General features: G+C 38.6%; 1 protein-coding gene across 2 annotated transcripts in view; it reads left to right on the top strand.

Annotated features, from left to right (window-relative positions):
- nos1apa (nitric oxide synthase 1 (neuronal) adaptor protein a) overlaps positions 1-20,341 on the top strand; it is a 131,855-nt gene that overhangs the window by 50,735 nt on the left and 60,779 nt on the right. For both annotated transcript variants that reach the window (XM_026933216.3, XM_026933217.3), the window contains exon 4: positions 272-330. In XM_026933216.3, coding sequence (XP_026789017.3) covers positions 272-330 — 59 coding nt within the window. The remainder of the gene's footprint in view (positions 1-271; positions 331-20,341) is intronic.

The following is a 20,341-nucleotide window of genomic DNA, read 5'->3' as shown; positions in this document are numbered from 1 at the left end:
TGGTAGTCTTTTTTTTTTTTTTTTTTTTTTTTTTTTAGTTTCTAATTTTGCTATAGTTTAACAATGTCATCAGATTTAAAAGTGTCTTCAAAGTGATTGTGATTTTATGTGAAACTGCTCATTGGCACTCAGTGGGAACGCCATTTTTATTCATAAATGACCTGGGACTTGTGCCTGCCATTATTAATCATCTCTCTAAAGCAGGGCCGTTATTAGGAGCATTGGTGGCTATATTAGTCATTCTCTAAAACTCTTTCTTTCTTTTCTGTAGAAAAAAGAGTGGACATGGGATGAGAGCAAGATGATGGTGATGCAGGACCCCATTTACAGGCAAGTTCCCAATCACTCAAAAATGCACGTGCAATTCATGGTTCAGAGCACAGCTGGATTTCTGCCTCTGTACAACAGCAAGGAACAATTTGTAGTTTTTCTAGTGATGTACTGCTTGCAGATGTAACAAAGGCTTGGAAATGACTTTGTGTTGTGGCATTTTTCAGTGAGAGGTTTTTGTTTATGTTGAACAAATAATGAGAAGAATATTTTGATTTGGTTGTGGCAGACTGAAAAAACTGTAGCTACATCTTTAGTAGAAAATAACTCACTAAAAGTTCAGCCAGTGATCTTGCTCTAATGCCTTATAATTGGTTGTACCGCAGTAGTATGGCAGATCACTGTGGCATGACATCACATGGAGTCGTATTCAGACTCTGTGACTTGAGTTTAGAACTAATGTCATATTTATGCAGAGAAAGTTACATATATTTGTAGTTGGTTTTATGCTGGTATTTAAGTCAATTTTACTAGTACAGATTATTAAAAGTATCTGTGTATAATGTGTAGTTCACTCCTATGTGGTTGATTTTTCTTGAGTAGAAGCATCTGAGATGGGGTTTTTCAATAGCCTCTAAACCACCGGCTTTAAACACAAGTACTTTCTGTTAATTCTTAAAAAACAGGAAGGCTAAATAAGAAAAGCAGTGTCTCAAATTAAGATGCTGTCTTTTCTAACATGTCAGGAAGAGGACATGGTTGGATGTAAGCGCAAGCTTTATTAACAAATCCAAGTCAGCAAACAACCTCTTAAAAATTAAACAAGCAGAGGTCAATCAGTCAGATTATCAGAGAATAGGACACACAGTCTCAAAATAAAGACGAAGCAAAACTTCAAGAAACCAGAACAAGCAAACAGAGGAAATAACACAGAGGTATACATGGAAATGGCAAGAACCTTGCAAAGATTAGAGGTGACAACGCAGTTTAAATACACTGGCAGATGGGGCTAAACAGGAAACTGGTGTTGTTAGAAGTCAGGTGCATTAGAGCTATAGATTGTCATGGATTTGGACGTGGAGTTCAGTTAGCCTCTGGATCAGTAATGGATTTTGACATGACACAATGTCCTCCATGCAACCAAAAAAAAGCCCAAATGTCATCTACTTTAAAGAGACAGTAAGCTTAATTAATTGTCATATTTCTATTTTTTATACTGGCCTAAAATGGAAGTCTGCTGATTGAGTGAATTTACAACCAAAAACATAAATTCCAGTGTGACATATTGAGTTACATCAGATTGTCAGACAGTGGCTCTGGATTTAATGCTGCTTCTCGCACGAGCTGATATCCTCCAGGAAAAATCTAATTTAGTCCAAGTTCAGAATTTCACTTAATCCATAGTTATATCTGAGATCTGAATACGGATGTGCGCTATTTCAGTGTTAATCTTCTTCTGTGTCCACTAGAAGCCTAATGCATCTTTAATTTAAAGCTTGCTCATTTCACATGCACATGTTCTGTAGATAAACAGCCCTCATAAACACCTGACTCACTGCTCAGAGGTGAGGATGGGATGTTAACTATGGTGTGGAACGGTTTTAAAATGCCCACATATTAAATAGTGATGTTTCTTAGAAATGCTAATTAAAAGAAGAGGACGATGAACTCTTTATTTTGCAAGTCAAGATAACATTGTGAGCCAAAGCACTTTGCACAATAATGGTGTCATTATATCTTTTTTTTTTTTTTTTTTTTTTTTAATGTACAATACAGCCTCATAATGCCATTCTCTTTAGTGCATTTGAGTTCAATTTATTCCACATCCATTATACAGCATTATGAATTTTTACTCCATTATGCTGCTAGGATTATTTTCTTGTAACTGGAATATACAGCCATTAAGGCTTGCACAAGGAGAGCAACTACAAATGCTATGTACTGTATACAGATATAATTTTTTGATGAGCAATACCATAGGATTGCCTAATTTGGTTAAAATGCCTGGTAAAAGAGCAGAGTTGCCCTCCAGTGCCACATTTTACCCTCATTTGCCAGGTGGCTGTGTGTTACTTACTGGGATATACCATTTCTCAAGGTGAACTGAAGCCTGTTTTTAGCCGTTAGGCATGTAGCTGAGTCAGGCAGTGGGTGGTGTTTACTCACCATGTCTGACCATGATCTCGGATAATGAGGGATTGTGGTTGGGCTTGAAATTTCTGGATTAGCCAGAAGGAGACATGAAACTTGGGGGTGTCTTCGAAGGAGCAGTTTGCACACAGCCAAATATTGTTTCCCTGTTCCCTGCACAGAGTTAGAGACTATGCCATATTTATTAAAATGAGAGCTTTGTGGAAAGCCATCAGTATTAATCATGGTTCTCATCATGGCTGTGATGAACTGTGTTGTAATTTTAGTGTTTTACTGATATGGCTGTACATTTGAGCATTAGCTTTCTTGATTAAAGTGACACATGCAGTGGTTATGATGCAACACTTGCACATCATGTCCAGTGAGAATTCAGGGCAAAGAAAAGTGTGAGTAATTGCAGTGTGCCACATGTGCTGTGTTGCTTCCAGATTCTGCTGTACCCCTCTCTCTCTCTCTCTCTCTCTCTCTCTCTCTCTCTCTCTCTCTCTCTCTCTCTCTCTCTCTCCTCTTCCCCTGACATTATGCTTTGTTCATGTCACATCTGAATTGGAAACGTGCCATGTTGTTTTCTAGGAATGCATTGAAAATAAAAAGTGACATTTTAATGGGCAAGATACACGGATCACCCATAACATTAAAACCACTGACAGCTGAAGTGAATAACATTGATTATCTCGCTACAGTGGCACCTGTCAAGGGGTAGGATATATTATAAAGCGAACACTGAACAGTCAGTTCTCAAAGTCAGTGTGTTGAAAACAGGAAAAATGGGCAAGGGTAAGGATCTGAGCAGCTTTGACATGGGCCAAAGTGTGATGGCTAGACAACTGGGTCAGATCAGCTCCAAAATGGTAGGTCTTTTGGGGTGTTCCCAGTATGCAGTGGTTAGTACCCATCAAAAGTAGTCCAAGGAAGGACAACTGGTGAACTGGTGACAGGGTCATCACAACTGGACCATGGAGCAATGCAAGAAGGTGGCCTGGTCTGATGAATCACATTTACTTTTACATTATCTGGATGGCTTGGTGAATGTGCATTGCTTACCTGGGGAAGAAATCGCACCAGGATGCACTATGGGAAGAGGACAAGGCAGTGTGAAGCTCTGGGCAATGTTCTGCTGTTCTTTGTCACGTTTCTCAAATCATTCCTGAACAATTTTTACAGTGTGGCAGGGCGCATTATCCTGCTGTAAGAGGCCATTGCCATTAGGGAATACTGTTGCAATGCAGGGGTTTACTTGGTTTGCAACAATGTTTAGGTAGGTTGTACGTGTCAAAGTAACATCCACATGAATGCCAGGACCCAAAGATTCCCAGCAGAACATTGCATAGAGTATCACACTGCCACCACCTTGCCTTCCCATAGTGCATCCTGTTGCCATCTCTTCCCCAGGTAAGCGACGCACATGCACCCGGCCTTCCACATGATGTAAAAGAAATTGTGATTTATCAGACCAGGCCATCTTTTTCCAATTTTCCATGGTCCAGTTCTGATGCTCATGTGACCATTGTAGGTGCTTTCAGTGGGACAGGGGTCAGCCTGGGCACTCTGACCAGTCTGTGGCTGCGCAGCCCCATACGCATCAAGCTGCAATGCACTGTGTGTTCTGACACCTTTCTATCATAGCCACCTTTAACTGTTTGAGCAATTTGTGCTACAGTAGCTCTTCTGTGCGATTAGAGCAGACGAGCTAGCCTTCACTCCCCTCACGCATCAGTGAGCCTTGGGCGCCCATGACTCTGTTAGTGGTTCACTGGTTGTCCTTCCTTGGACCACTTTTGGTAGGTACTAACCACTGCATACTGGGAACAACCCACAAGACCTGCCATTTTGGAGATGCTCTGACCCAGTCTTCTAGCCATCACAATTAGTCCCTTGTCAAAGTCGCTCAGATCCATTTTTCCTGTTTTCAACACATCAACTTTGAGAACTGACTGTTCACTTGCTCCCTAATATATCCCACCCTTTGTAATCAGTGTTATTTATATGTGTGTGTGTGTGTGTGTGTGTGTGTATATATATATGTATGTATGTATGTATGTATGTGTGTGTGTGTATATATATATATATATATATATATATATATATATATATATATATATATATATATATATATATATATATATATGACACACACACACATATACATATACATCAAAATACACGGTTAAGTAGTTTTCAAAATGAAATGCTCAGCTTGCAACTTGAATCCATGCTGAATGGTTCAATAAGACGAGATTGGTATGGACTTATGTGCCACTAGACTGTGGAAAAAAAAAATCCCTGCTGGGGCATGCAATCCATCCACAAGAGAGAGAGAGTGAAAAAAGTGAAATGCTCTCCCAAGGGTTAACAGCATGACTGCCCAGAGTGAGCCATGGACAAAACTGACCACACTAATATATTGATATTTATCCATTTTAACACCAGTTTAAAAAAAAAAAAAAATGTCCAGCTGTCTTAATAGTAGTGTTAAGAATGTTGTTGACTTAACGGTCCACTGTTTATTTGACAAGTACACACTGTAGCAAGTAGGTCAGAATGCTATAGGGAAGTGATGGGGAATAATAATAAGAAGAATATACTTCAATCTGTCATGTTCAGACCTGTTTCTTCATTATAACATTATCACTTTACATTTATGGCACTGGTCAAAGAGGACTTTGAGAGCAGAAATATAGGCCATACCACAAGATGCAAACCAATCATCAGCAGTAAGAATCAGAAGGCCAGATTGGAATTCACAAAAAAATACAGAGATGAACCACAAAGGTTTTGGAACCAGGATTAACCTCTGCCAAAGTGTGGAGAAAGGAAAGGCTCTGCCATTGATTCAAAACAAATGAGCTCACTGGTCAAGCACAGTGGAGGTAGTGTTATGGCTTGGGCTTGCACGGCTGCTTCTGGGACTGGCTCACTAATCTTTATTGATGACGTAACTCATGATATTAGCAGCAGAATGAATTCAGAAGTCTTCAGAAACATTCTGTCTGCTAATTTACAGAGAACTGCATCCAATCTAATTGGGAGGAGCTTCATCATGCAGCAAGAAAATGACCCAAAACATACTGCCAACGCAACAAAGGACTTCATCAGGGGAAAAAAGTGGAAGGATTTAGATTGGCAAAGTCAATCACCAAAGTTTAACCCAATGAAGCATGCGTTTCACCTCCTGAAGAGGAGAAATCCCCTAAAACAAACAACTGTCCCAATATAACACTTACTGCTGTAAAGTGCTGGCACTGGAGACTCCTTACAGAAATGTTAAATAAACATCTTACAGAAACCTTCACCATATTAAAACATTTTTGATTTGTTTACTATTGGGCTTAGATTAAGTGGTGCATCCACTAAAAAACTAAACAATAACATATGAGATTCAGCACATGAATATAAACCTGCTGTTACAGAAATTGAATCAACACCTTCTGAACAATCAGAATGGAGAATTCAACAGCAATGTGATGTAAACAGTTAACAGCAAGTAAACATGGTTGGCATTCACAATGTCAGTGAAACAACCTCATCTTAGTAAAAAAGACAGACGTATGGCTCAGGACAATTGGGGGGATGTAGAAACCTGTCAGTATTTCCATTATAACTTCAACTTATTTCACTCTAAAAAGTGCCCCTTGTTTTCTAGCTACATAGTTACAACTCAATCCTCTTCATCATTCTTTGACAGAGGATGTAGGGAGAGATAAAGCCTCAGATATGTCTATTTCTGGCATCTATTATCAGGGTGTGTTCAAAGATATAAGATGCCAGTGGTGCATGCAGGGTCTAAAGTATATGCATGTGTGTTTATCAGTGAGATGGAGAGAGAGAGAGAGAGAGAGAGAGAGAGAGAGATTGAGAGAGGTAGAGAACATGAAAGAAAACTCTAAGGTGAAGCCACACTGAGGAAATGCTCTTGGGAATGCAGTCACCATGACTAACTACAGAGGAGGGGATTTGACCTGAGCTAATTAAACCACACTCAGCCATAAAAATAATCTCTCCTAAATTACTACATTTACCCAAACATCAAAGTGTTCACTGCTCACTTTCTGGCCTGCTCAGTGTTTCACACCCTTCCCCTCATGAACACTTAACACAAGCCCTCGGTCCATGCGCTGGTGATGAAGTACTGAGCAGCGTACACATCCACCAGGGACAGGCTCTGTGCCACATCGTAAATATATCTGAACTGAAGCACTTCATATATCTGATACACAACATAGCACAGGAGATGAGACTGGCGACGAGAAAGTGAGCAGTGTTTGCAAATTTATTCTACACACAAAGCACACAAAGTTGAGATGAATTTTCACTGAAAACCAGACTTCTGAAGATTGGAAAGACATTGTGTAGTCTTTTTCCAATCTGCAACAGTTCAACCAGTTTGGGTAAACCTGTGCTCACTGCAGCTCAGATTCCTGTACTTAGCTGATAGGAGTGGAACCTGATGTGTTCTGCTGCTGCTGTAACCCATCCACTTCAAAGTTCAACATGTTGTGCATTCTGAGTAGCTCTCATTGTAAAGAGTTTTTATTTGAGTTACTGTAGTGTTCCTGTCAGCTCAAACCAACCGGGTCATTCTACTCTGACCTCTCTCATCAACAAGGCATTTATGCCCACTGAACTACCACTCACTGAATGTTTTTTGCCATGATTCAGGATATCTGCATTATTAGCAGAAACGAGGTGTTTGTACTTCATATATTATTTTAATATCAAGGTTTTGTAAAACAGGTCTTAAAAACTGGTTCTGGATCAAAGCCAAAATTTTCTCCCTCTAGGATACAGGTACAAAGAGAGAGAAAATTCATAAACCTGGCTTTGTGTGATGGATGGAGTGTGTGTGGTGGCATTTAGAATAAAGCTTTGAATTCTCCCATTCGATTTAAGCAAATAGTGCAGTAAGAGAAGCTGATGGCCTTCACACTGAGGGCATAGCAGCTGGTAAAGCCTACAAAAGGCCAGGCTCTGTGGGAACACAGCCGGAGGAGCTCTGATGGGGTGTTTGCTTTGAGATGTGAGGATTCTTTCTGCAAAGTTTGGTTGTGCTCAGCTCCTGCAACTTAGCAAGACTTAAAATACTGGTATAATGCATCCATCAAAAATATTTAGAGCTCACTTTACAGGTTCATCCAAAATTATTGGCACCCTTCATACAAAAAGAAGGAAAAATTGCTATTTAAAATGTATAAAATGTCATAAGAGGTGATGTGCTCTCTTGCTCACACCTGAGCTTGGGTTAGTGTCTGTGTGGAGTTTTGCATGTTCTCCCTGTGTCCACATGAGATTCTGGGGAAGTGGTGGTTCAGTGGTTAAGGCATTGGGCTACTAGTCAGAAGTTCAAATCCTAGATAAAAGCTATAAAATGTTGGTCACATATCAGTTGGACGTTTGTAAATATAGCTACTGTCAAATATTGCATATTGTACAACCCCTGGCAAAAATTATGGAATCACCACACTTAGAGGATGTTCACCCAGCTTTTTTACTTTATAGCAAACAAACAAATCACAGATATGACACAAAAAAGGTTTTGTTCAATAGCTTAACATTCTGGTTTGTGAAATATACATAACAAAATTCAAGGACATTTTTTTTATTAATGGCATGTCTTTTTCCAAATCAAGTAGAGGAAAAAATTATGGAATCATTCAGTGTTGAGGAAAAAATTATAGAATCAATTTTTAATTTCCATTTCTAAAACAAATACTGGGACAAGTCTAAAAATGCTAATAAGTCAGCAGTTAAAAGGGAGTGCTTACACACTTTAATGGGCTGTTGGACTTGGCTAATTGAAAGGAAACATGGCTCCAATGAGAGAGTTGTCAGTTGAAACAATGGAAAGGATTATAAAACTCCTTCAACAAGGAATTTCAACATGGAGTGTGGCCAAAGAGGATGGTTGCTCCCAGTCAGCTGTGTCTAAAATTTGTTGCAAGTATAAACTTAATGGGAAGGTTATGAAAGGTAGATATACAGGCAGACTAAGGAAGATGTCAAAGCATCAGGATAGAAAACTCAAAGCACTATGCCTTGAAAATAGAAAATGCACAACAAAACAAATGAAAAACAAATGGGCGGAAACAAGAGTCAATGTTTGTGACAGAACTGTAAGAAACCAGCTGAAATGAGATTTATATATAGAAAAGCCAAAAGAAAACCAGCACTAACACCAAAACAGAAGAAAACAAGGTTACAGTGGGCTAAGGAGAAGCAATCATGGAGTGTGGATGATTGGATGAAAGTGAAATTCAGTGATGAATCATGAATCTGCATTGGCCAAGGAGATGATGCTGGAACTTTTGTCTGATGCCGTTCTAACAAAACATATAAAGTTGACTGCCTGAATCAATCAAATTTCCCAACTCATTTATGATATTGGGTTGCATGTCAGGTAAAGGACCAGGGGAGATGGCAGTCATTACCTCAGCAGTCAATGCACAGTTGTACAGTGAAATTTTGGACATTTTCTCATTCCATCCATAGAAAATAGGTTTGGTGATGATGAAATAATTTTTCGGGATGACAATGCATCTTGCCACAGAGCAAATGGTTTTAAAGCTTTTTTCAGGAAAGGCATATCAACTCAATGACATGGCCAGCAAACAGTCCGGATCTCAATCCAATTGAAAATTTATGGTGGAAAGTAAAAAAAACTGGTCCATGTTAAGGCTCCACCCTGCAAAGCTGATCTGTCAACTGCTATTCGAGAAAGTTGGAACCAGATTGATGGGGAATATTGTTTTTCATTAGTGAGGTCTATGCCTCAAAGAATAAAAGCCAGAGGAGGAGAAACAAAGTATTAATTGTGGGTTTTTTTTGTTGTTGATGATTCCATAATTTTTTCCTCAACATTGAGTGATTCCATAATTTTTTCCTCTACTTGATTTGGAAAAAGACATGCCATTAATAAAAAAAAAATGTCCTTGAATTTTTTTTATGTATATTTCACAAACCAGAATGTTAAGCTATTGAACAAAACCTTTTTTGTGTCATATCTGTGATTTGTTTGTTTGCTATAAAGTAAAAAAGCTGGGTGAACATCCTCTAAGTGTGGTGATTCCATCATTTTTGCCAGGGGTTGTATTCTTATGAATCAAAATTGTATCATAGGGTATTGTAGCAAACTTGGTGGTTTCATCAAATATCAAATCAAAGGTTTCCAAAGGTTTCCAAAGGTATACATACCTAGTCACTACACTCTTAATGATTGCAAAAGTATCTTAGAGTAGCTACATGCTCAGAATGAATAGCTAAAACCAACAGAAATATCATCTCTCTTTGTGCATTTTCTGTCTAGGACAATATGTTTGTGATGTGTATAGAAACTGAAGGATTTAACTTTGGATGGTAAAATTTATAAACTCCCTTAGATGTCATGAAGCAATAACCTTTAGACGACCCAGACTGAAAAGGGAAGCCGTCCTCTTCTGTACACTGGATAAGTGGAACTGAAAATCATTACTCTTCTACAGCAGTATACTATACAGTGAAACAGTACTGTGTGTGTTGAAAGGATGTTCAGTATGAGCAGACTGTGAATAAGAGTCCTGGGATGAGCATAGGACAGATCTACAGTACAGAGCTAAGATTATCTACTCAAGCAAGGGTTAGACTTGGACAATGCAAACACATGTGAGATACCCTAAGACTGGCACTTTGGAAGTGGAAAAGGGGTATGTGTGTTGTAGTTACCAAAGCCATGATAATCCTGCCATGACTTGTGAATTCTCCTGGTTTCAGCAGCACTGTGACAGGCCCAATGTTGTCTCGATTCAGTACAACTCCCTGGAGTAAAGACGACTTGTTCAGGAATGCTGATAAGCTGTCAGGTGTCTCTGCAGCCTCTATCTGTGTGTTTGTGTGTGTAAGAGAGATAGGGCTAGGTGACTTTCTCCTTTTACCTATTCTCTCTGAACAAAAAGCCTGGTGGAGCTGCTCTATAGATTGATGATACGTAGTTCTCCATTTTAAGGTTAAATCAAGTACACATAACCCAGTCCACTCCACTCTTTAACACACCACGCCACGATGGGAGAAGATACTCTCTCAAAAAGCATCCAACAGCATCCTAACATATGAAGCATATGAAGCAGTCATGAGAGAGATTCAAAACTTCACGGATCACAACCCCAGGAGCTGAAAACACCACATACACACCCACACACACACGCACACCTGTAATTTATCATTTTCAGATTATGAGCTTCCCTGCTGGTGAATTGTAATTCATTTCTCATTCTACAGTCAGTGGCTCAGTTAAACGCTTCCACTAATGAGCACTGAGTCAGACAACGAGGAGAAACAACTGTGTGGGTATTAGTGAGCTGCTGCATGTGTTACACACAACCTAACAAGCCAGGAAAAGTTGAGAGGTTATGACTCTTCTATGCTAATGGATACACACCCCACGCTTCTTCTACTTTAGGGACTAGAAGATGTGTTGTGTGATGACCAGACTGTGCAAGAGCACAAAAACCATGATTTTAATCACAATCTGTTGAAATTATAGTGCTGTCCAAACACATTGGGTGATTATATTGGTGGATATTTTCTAACACATTTACTTGGGTCTATTTCCCAAAGTACAAACAAACTAGTAGCATAATTTAAACCACCGTGACCCTGACCAGACTTTTACTAAAGGATGCTTTAAATGCATAAAACAGCCCTGCATGTAATCTTTCTCTGTCCCATGAGCTTTATATCTGACCGCTTGCTTATGCCTTTGGCTTGGGATTGCTGACAGATTCGACAGAATCTAATTCTTCCTCACAAGCCTATCACGTCCTCATGAAAATAAAAACCTCCCACTCGCACAAACCTTTTGTCGCGTCCCGCGGGATCCAAGTCTCGATGCAAATCTCTAGTCTCAACCAGATGCCCTGTGTCAAGCTTTACAGGAACAAAATAGTGCACCTCCTATTAATATATATAATCTGTATTTGTATCTACTAAGAATACATTATGTTTTCATTCCAAATAATGTATTTAATTCAGTTACATCCCTAATGTGAGCTTCTAAATGGATCCTAAGCAATAATGAAACTGCATATGTAAAACAGTACTGCTGGTCTGCTTTCTCTTCTCACACACACACACACACACACACACACACACACACACACACAAAATACAGATTCTAATGAGAATGTGAAAAAGAAAACTGTAATAGTTATTAATGCTTTCCTGTTATCCATGCACCATCAGGATGAAAAGCACTTCTGAAATTACGTTGGTTAAACAGAACCACAAATTCTTCCCTCTGGAAAAATTTACAGTTCAACTCATAAATACCTTTGACTTTATGAAAGCTTTTTGCAAAATGTGTTTTGTATTTACCAACGCCCCAACAATTGCTTTCCTGTCCTTTTCTCAGTACCAGAAAAAGTGTCAAAATCCTTAATGTTTTTCATCACACACAAATTACATGCAGTAGATAAAGATTACGCTGAAGAACACTGGAGAATTTACATAACATACAAAAACATACTTAATATTCTTTACCAAATGAATCTTGTAGAGAAAATCTGTGTAACGTTGGGTAATTAAATAGAGAAATCGAATAGAGACTTAATGAACTGTCATTTATGCAAACGAACAACATCATCTAATTGACACAGATGTCAAAACTGATCACAGACAAAACTGGCACACATTCTAGTAACAGCAGGCAACTAATTCACCAAATGCTACAAATTCATTTCCTGTGTTGATTGCTTCAGTGTTTCCCCACACACAGGTGATACTTGGTAAAATAGTGAGCGGTATGATAGTCGATCCAGTATACCTTAAAGTAATTCTTCGGAAAGCGTAGATTCATTCTTTTTTTCACACTTGAAAAAACATGAAAAAACAAAATACAATGAGGTGAAATATATATTTGGAAACTTTTGTTTTTGTTATTTAATATACTTCCAGTGGGTATATCCACTTCAAATTTACACACACATGGGTTGTAGGAACAGAGATGATTGCAGTGCAATTCATTGCTGCTCGTTCTCTGTATAACTGTTGCTCCTGCTGCTGTCAGGTCATCCTGCAACTCTTTTCAAGTGACTGCTGCTTTCTCTCTTACTGTCCTTATTATTAGTCTGTGTTGTGAAATCTTGCATGGCACACCTGTCTGGGGACGATTAGTTGTGGTTCCATCAACTTTCCACCATATTAGCAAAATAATTGTACTGACAGGGGTGTGTAAGGTCTTTGCTCTGACTCTGTAGCCCCTTACATTCGAGTATGGTTTAATAATGTTTTCCCTGAGAACTTTAGAAAGCTCCTTCACCATGATTCTTACTTGGTGTGTGAAATCTTCCCAAACAATGGCAACATCTTTTATAATGACACCAGGTGCAATCTGCACGAGAGCATGTTTTTGCAGCATTTACATCTAGAACTTAAATTATTTACATACACTGTATATTAAAAATAACTGAATAAGTAATCAATGATCAAATTCATGTGATGAAGTGTTGGACATTCTAAAATTTTATCAAATAGAGTTGTATTTATGGGAAAAGCTGATGACTAGTCTGTGAGCTATGGCTGCACTGAATCAAATGCGAGTGCACTTGTTAGCAAAGATGCTCCTTTTCATTCAGAAATAGGAAAATAAGCAGTATTAGACCTGCCCGTTGTGTTGTAATTGGCTCATGTGCTGCTGTTTTGTGATTAAAAAGACAGAACAGGGTTGGATAAACTGCGTTGTGGTGTCAAAAAGCTTTTGATCTTTCGCAACATGCATGGAGGAGCTGTTTATTTTTATAGACACTAATGACAAAGCAGCGCTCAATTTTATAGTCAGTCTAACTTTTAATGTCCAAGTTTAAAAGGTTTGTTGTTTGGTTCAATAAAAATATTTTACCTCCATCAATAAATACAGTCGATGCTCTTTCTAATTTGATTTCTTACTGAGAAAACCTATTTCGGTTGGGCAGACCCTTGTGCTATTTGAGCAGAAATACCCCATGAGCTGCACAGATTGCAGCTGCTCTGCCCCTGCTCTTAGCAGCACCACTATACTAACAAGATTTACTCGGTGATTGTCAGAGGTGTTGAACAATTCAAATTGCAGAGCTCACAACTATTTTAGCTAGTTATAGTCAGTGGTTTTTGAGTAGTCCAGTTCTTTTAAAGACTGGCTACAGACATACGTACTGACTCTTAAAATGCGCAACTTGTCCTGATGAATAGCACAAATCTATTTTCTTTCTCAGAAGGACATCTGTCAAAAATGAGTGGAAGCTCAAGTATGAATGTTTGCATGAATTATTTGTGCATTTTAAGACTATGCAAGCTGTATTTGCCTCTCACTGGAAGTTCTGACGTGCTACTGCTTAAACTTCTGCATGTGTAACACAGAAGTGTGAAAAGGGTCCAACAAACAACTTCTTTATATGCTTTTTTTTTGGTTGCTGTTCTGCATGCGTTTTAAATGTTTCTGCATGGGAACTTCATCAGAAGTTCACAACTGCACACACTCTCAGCTTAAACGGAACACTCAGTAAAGTCCTTGTAAAATTGAAGCAAACCTTACTATACTGTGATGTATACCAACTATACTAATAAATATATATATATATAATAATTTTTGTAAGTTTGCTTTTGTGCACCACCTCAGTAGATTTGAAATGAAGCAATCAAGCTTTGATTGAAGTGTAGGCTTTCAGCTTTAACTCAAGGCGTTTAACAAAAATATTAACTTAATTTTAATTATTAATTTGATTAATATTAATTAATTAAAGCATTAACCATTTAGCAATTACAGCCATTTTTTTTTTTTTTAGAGTCCTTCCATTTTCACAATCTCAAAAGTAAATGGAAAAACTAACAGTCATAAATTTTAGGATTAATTTTAATACTTGGAGGCAGATCCTTTGCAGTCAATGACTGCCTGAAGTCTGGAACCCATAGACATCACCAAATGCTGAGTTTCCTCTCCTGAGGTGCTTTGCCAGGCCTTTACTGCAGCCACCTTTAGTTACTGCTGTTTGTGAGTCTTTCTGTCTTCAGTTTTGTCTTCAGTAAGAGAAAAGCATGCTCAATTGGGTTGAGGTCAGGTGACTTGGCCATTTAAGAAAATTCCATTTCTTTGTCATTTCTTTCTCTTGGGTTGCTTTTGCTGTACGTTTTGGGTCATTATCCATCTGTACTGTGAAGCACCTTCCTATCAGTTTTGCAGCATTTGACTGAATCTGAGCAGAAAGTATAGCTCTATACACTTCAGAATTGATCCTGCTACTTTTATCAGCAGTCATATCATCAATAAACACCAGTGACCCAGTTCTATTGGCTGCCATACATGCTCATGCCATAACACTGCCTCCACATTTGTGGTATGCTTTGGAACATGAGCCTTTCCTTTCCAAGTTAATCTTGCATTAGAACAGGCTGTTTTTTTTTTTTTTTTTTTTCCCCAGCAAAATCCTGGCCTTTCTGTTCTTGAGTGTTACCAGTGATTTGCATCTGTATTTACATTAATGAAATTGTCTCTCTGATTGTAGAATTTGACAATGATACACATACCCCCTTCTTGACTTGGCTAGATGTTGTGAAGGGTTTTTTCTTCAATAAGGAAAGAATTTTGCATTCATCCACTTTAGTTGTCTGCCATGCTCTTCTAGGCCTTTTGGTGTTGCTGAGCTCGCATTCCTTCCTTTTAAGAAAAGAGTTCCAGAAAGGAAATGCAAACAATGCAGAGGAATGCAAACAGTGCAGAGGAAAATGTAAAAGAAAAAAGTATTTCTTAAATCAGAGAATGGAGCAGCACTAAATGTTTTTCCTTGTGAAATTTTCTCTGAAACACTGAAAAATTTAATTGTCAAAATATATTTCTTGTGTACTACTCTTTGCTCCCATTTACTCTGAATTGCTCACCAAGCATATTTAAAATGCAGTGTTGCAGCCACTATTGCATCCACTACAAGCATAAAAAAGCTTTCACACTGGACTAGCAAATTAGCCAAGGGAGAGTGTACACTGGGGCATGGTTAATGAATGGTCCCGAGCTGGCTCTGTATCTGTGAGATTCTGAATGGAATTCTCTAGAGAGCAGATGATAAAGTAGAAGCCGAGGACAGACCGTTTCCCCAAGTAATGTCATCCTTTGCTCCTGTTTCACTGAGAAACGTAAGACATGCATCTTCAGGAATCTCAGAGAACAACAACCACAGCATGTGGTTTTATGATTAGAGGTTCATGGTGCATCAGAGCGAAATGTAGCATATGTGTCCTTCCACCATCTCGAGCAGAAGGTGCACATCAACAAAAATAGCTTGTTTTTAGACTAACATTTTTTGTTTGCTCATTTTTCCATGTTCAACTTGAGAGCTACTGTGTCTGGATTTTGTCTGCACTGATGTGGTCTCTGGTCAGTTGCATTCCAGACTGCAAACATAACAAAGAAGCATTGTGCGAGTTCGACCTGGACTTTACCTGTCTGTTCGTAGACGTGTGGAGAATGTAAAACTTCACACACAGTAACCTGAGACCAACTAATTTAAATTTGTGTATTAACATCATGTAGAAGTAGATGTCTATACTGTGAAGCTATAGTAACAATAAATATTGCATTCTGTGCCTGTTAGCTAGGTGACAGTGTTAATTTTAGAGATTGGCAATATCATAGATACGACCACAATTCACTGATGTTCAGTGTGGATGTTTTTCCATGCAGTGAGTTGTATAGCGACTATTTTTGACTGTCTCGATGGACAAAAAACATTTTAATATGCAGCCAGTGATGCTCCACTAATTTACCCTTCTCAAACGCTGTCGATTTTGCTGTGACATTGTTTAATTGGTGAAACATCAGCCATCACTGAGAGATGAGAATGTGATTGGCAGTGGAGAGCCAGATGTACTAAAGAATCTCCAAAAGGTTTCCCAAGGGTTCTTTGGATAGTTAAACATCTACCAGAAGGGGAATGCTCTGTTTGTAGCCTTCTACATAGACCTTTCCCCTGATAGACATCTTTCAGCATTTGGGATTTGTCTTTTCTTTTTTTTTTTTTTTGTAAGTTTTATTTTAAGAAATGTGTTTTTAGAATTGATTTTATGAAAAAACGTCTTGAAACACATTTTGCTTGAATTGAAGCCCTCAATACCAAATAAAATATAAATGCTTCCAGAAATTGGTGCTGATAAAATTCACACTGTGCATGACTCACAGCAGAAAATGTGGTGCTTTATTTTCATGGCCTGTGGTTGCAGTGAATCTGGTTTACACACATGGCTTGTATATAGGGCTACACTGATTAACATAGGAGCATGACAGAAATGGCACTTGTACTGCTAGGAGTCGTCACATTTAAATAAAGATCTACAAAGATGCTGTGATTGTGCAACCCATAGTTATTCACTGATTCTGCACTGCCTCAAGCTGTGTTGTAATTACAGTTGGCCCAATTTCACCTGTCAACATGTTTGGCATTCGTTTTCTCAATAAATACATTAGACAGATACAGTTTGCATGTTGTAATGATGTAATTTCTCAAGAAAACATGGAAGCCTCCTTGAAAGTGTGCCTTTTGTTTGCTCTGTCAGAGCATGTGAAGCTCATAAAAAGCTCTTTTACAGTTACAGGCTGAGTGGCTACTGGTACTGTTCTACTGTAGTGAACTTCAAACATTCATGCAACATTTTGGACTGAATTTGCAGCACAGCAGCAACAGTCTGTATACAAGTATACAAGCTATATAGAGTTATATATAAACTAATTTAAAAATAGAGAAGGGAGACTTTACGCTGTTCACACTGAGAGAGGCCACGTTGATTTGACGTCACTCCGTAAACAGGGAAGGACCTGGTAGATGAGAAGATTACCCCAAATCCCCCCCAATGATTGAACCCACTCATGATTACCTCATGCTTACCAGCAGCTGGTTACTTCCAATCTCAAAACTCAAAACATATTGGATGATCTTTTCAGTGAGTTACATGCAGAAACCACCAAAATATTACAGAAACTGTAAGTGAAGTTCACGAGCTACATAAGGCCTGCATCTGAGCTTCTTTAAGAGCGTGACAGTTCTCCCCAGCAGTAGATAGTGACAGCTGTTTGGTGGTGTGTGTGTGTGTGTGTGTATGTGTGTGTTAGAGGAGTGTGGACATGTGAGAGGGCGGAAGAAGGTGTCATTAGCCGTGTCAGTGGGAGTGCAGAGGAGTGAGTGCGAAGCTCTTAATTACTGATCTGTTGGGCAGCTTGTGAATAAGTGTCAGACCCCAAGCCACGTTTTTCTTCCTATTTCACACTGGACACAATGAATTAGTGACAATCAAATGAGAGAAAAAAGCAGTGATTACACTTTAAATTGCTTCCTGATGCCTAGAGTGATGAGCTAATGTCCTGGTAGAAATGTGTGTGCGTGTGTGTGTGTGTGTGCAGTTCAGTTCTCTTATTGTCCACATGGGAAATTTGGCTTGCACCATGGCTCGACAGAAAATGGACATTTGAGACAAACAAGAAACTCCACTTAAATAACAATACAGAGGAAGTAAAAGTATAAAGCACATGTAGGAACAGTTAAAAACAATAAAATAACAATAAATGGGACTCTAGATGATGCATATTAAGTAAGGAGTAAAACACCTCAGGGCATGCTGAAATAGGAATATTATCAACAACATGCGTCTTGACGTAAAGCGTGGTTATCCTAAACATTGGTTATTTTCCAATAACAGCACAGTCTGAAGTGTTATTTCTCTTATGTTATTTCTCTTTTGCCAATGATTACATTTCATTTTAATTTATTCAAGTAAAATGTCATCATTTTTTCCCCTTTATATTTACTTTTAATGTTGTGGAATGCCCACGAAACAAGTTAGTTCCTGTTGTCTCGTACATTACGACCGCTAGAAACAGTCATTTCATCTCCTCATTAATCTTTCTTTTTTCTCTCTTTCTTGAAGTTAATAAGACAAAGAACACGCAATTGTTACCAGGAAACAAGAAATCGTAAACTCCTCTGTTCTGATAACCCTGCCACGTCTGAAAAACTAATGACTCTTACAAAACGCTGACACTGGAGACTCCTTCCATAAATGTTAAATAAACGTTTCCTTACTTTACAGAAAACGTCACCAGATCAACGATTATACATTTTCTTTGTTAAATAACATCTGTTTATTATTAATTTGAACCCATGATTTGACAAAGCTGCTGTTATAGAAAATTAACAACAGCACTGTGGAAGAAGTTAATTTATTGCGTGTTTATTGCTACAAAAAAAAAGTTTGTTTCTGTTGTAACTAGCCTTGGAAGCCTGTAAGCAGCTCAGATTCTTCATGTAATGAACACATGAACTCTTAGTCTCTGTGGCATGTATGCGGTAAAATCAAGTTTATAAAGAGACAGTAGCCTGCTGACAGTTGGTACTTACTCTGCTTGTAATGGAGAAGATTTTTTTTGTCATTTCTTTCAAAAGAAAGAAAAACAAACTTATCTAGCTTCTTTTTAGCTAGTGCTTCAGAATTAGGACTTCAAGTGATGTGTACTGAGAAACATTAAAAAACACAGAAATCTGGGTTGTGTGTGGTGGAAAAGTGTGAAAGGAGGTTGAAAAAGGGGCTAGTCAGGAGCAGCGCAGTAGACATACAGTACACATGGCTGGCTTTCAGTGGATACATTCTTGTGCTTGTTGCTGTTCAGAAGTCTCTGTTGTTATGCCAGATTCCTGGAGGTTTAAAAGGCCAGCCAGCTGTTTTCATGATTTGTGGCACTTTGTGCTGTGCTAATGAAAAACATCAATGTTTAGGGGGTGCATTGCTTCTGTCACTCCCCTACTGATAACCTTCCACCAGCCCCCCACTGAAGAATGTCAGGGTCAGAATAGCCTGGCTTCCATTATGTCTGCTCACACAGCAAATCAAACACCAGCAGAAGGTTCAAGTGTAGCCCAGTATCAGACGTCTCTTATTAGGTTTTCATCTGCTGGGAAAAGTCACACCGGTTGCACTTTTGTGAACAGTTGTATTTAAAAGACACACTGTATGTGACTGGGGGAAAATTTCTCATTCATTATGTTCATTATGTTAGCACACGATCCACAAAACGTTTGATGAAGAGCCAACATACAAGTTTTCTTTCTTTCTTTCTTCCTCCTCTCCTTACTTTCCTCCTTTCTCCCTTCCCTGCTTCCCTTCCTTCATTCTTCCTCAACCCTTTCCTCATTTGTTCCTTCCTTCCTTTCTTTCCTTCCCTCCATCCCTGCTTCCTTTCTTTTTTCCCCTTTTCCCCTCTATTATTACCTTCCTCCTTCTTTCTTTCAGAACTGCTGCTGTAATCATAAAGATGGTCTTGAGCTCATCCCTGCACTCTTATTCACATTCTGTTCATATATATATATATATATATATATATATATATATGAAAATGTATATATACACACACACACACACACACACACACACACACACACACACACATATATATATATAAAACAGGGCAATCACGTCCCCAGTCATGGAACATGTGCTGATTGGACTGTTTGGAACATATTTAGCACATTAACATTGAAAGGAGCTTATGTTGGTTAGACTCTGTTGTTTGCAGGCATGCAGTCTTCATAAGCACCATTGCCTCCCTCAGACTCAGCCCTGCCAGCCCAATCAACACGCATTAATCATCCTGGCAGGGTTTCACTGCTGGAACTTGACAACGTGTCTGTCCAATATTCTGACATCGGCTGAAGTGGCTGAAAGATCAGAACTGTGTTTATTTTTATCAGGCTGGAGGAAGAATTGTCAGAGTCTCTCTCTACACACTGCATGATTGCTTATAATGATTTATTCTGATTTTATACCACAGTGATTTTGACTTCAAAGGGGTTGATTAATTTTCTATGACAGCATCTTTGACAGTACTACCAGCTGTAGAGCAAATCACAGCTTTATATTAATACCCTTCTTCTACTATAGTATG

Source organism: Pangasianodon hypophthalmus, chromosome 2 (assembly GCF_027358585.1).
Source record: "Pangasianodon hypophthalmus isolate fPanHyp1 chromosome 2, fPanHyp1.pri, whole genome shotgun sequence".
Classification (NCBI taxonomy): Eukaryota; Metazoa; Chordata; class Actinopteri; order Siluriformes; family Pangasiidae; genus Pangasianodon; species Pangasianodon hypophthalmus.
This window is presented reverse-complemented; position numbering and strand designations above follow the sequence as displayed.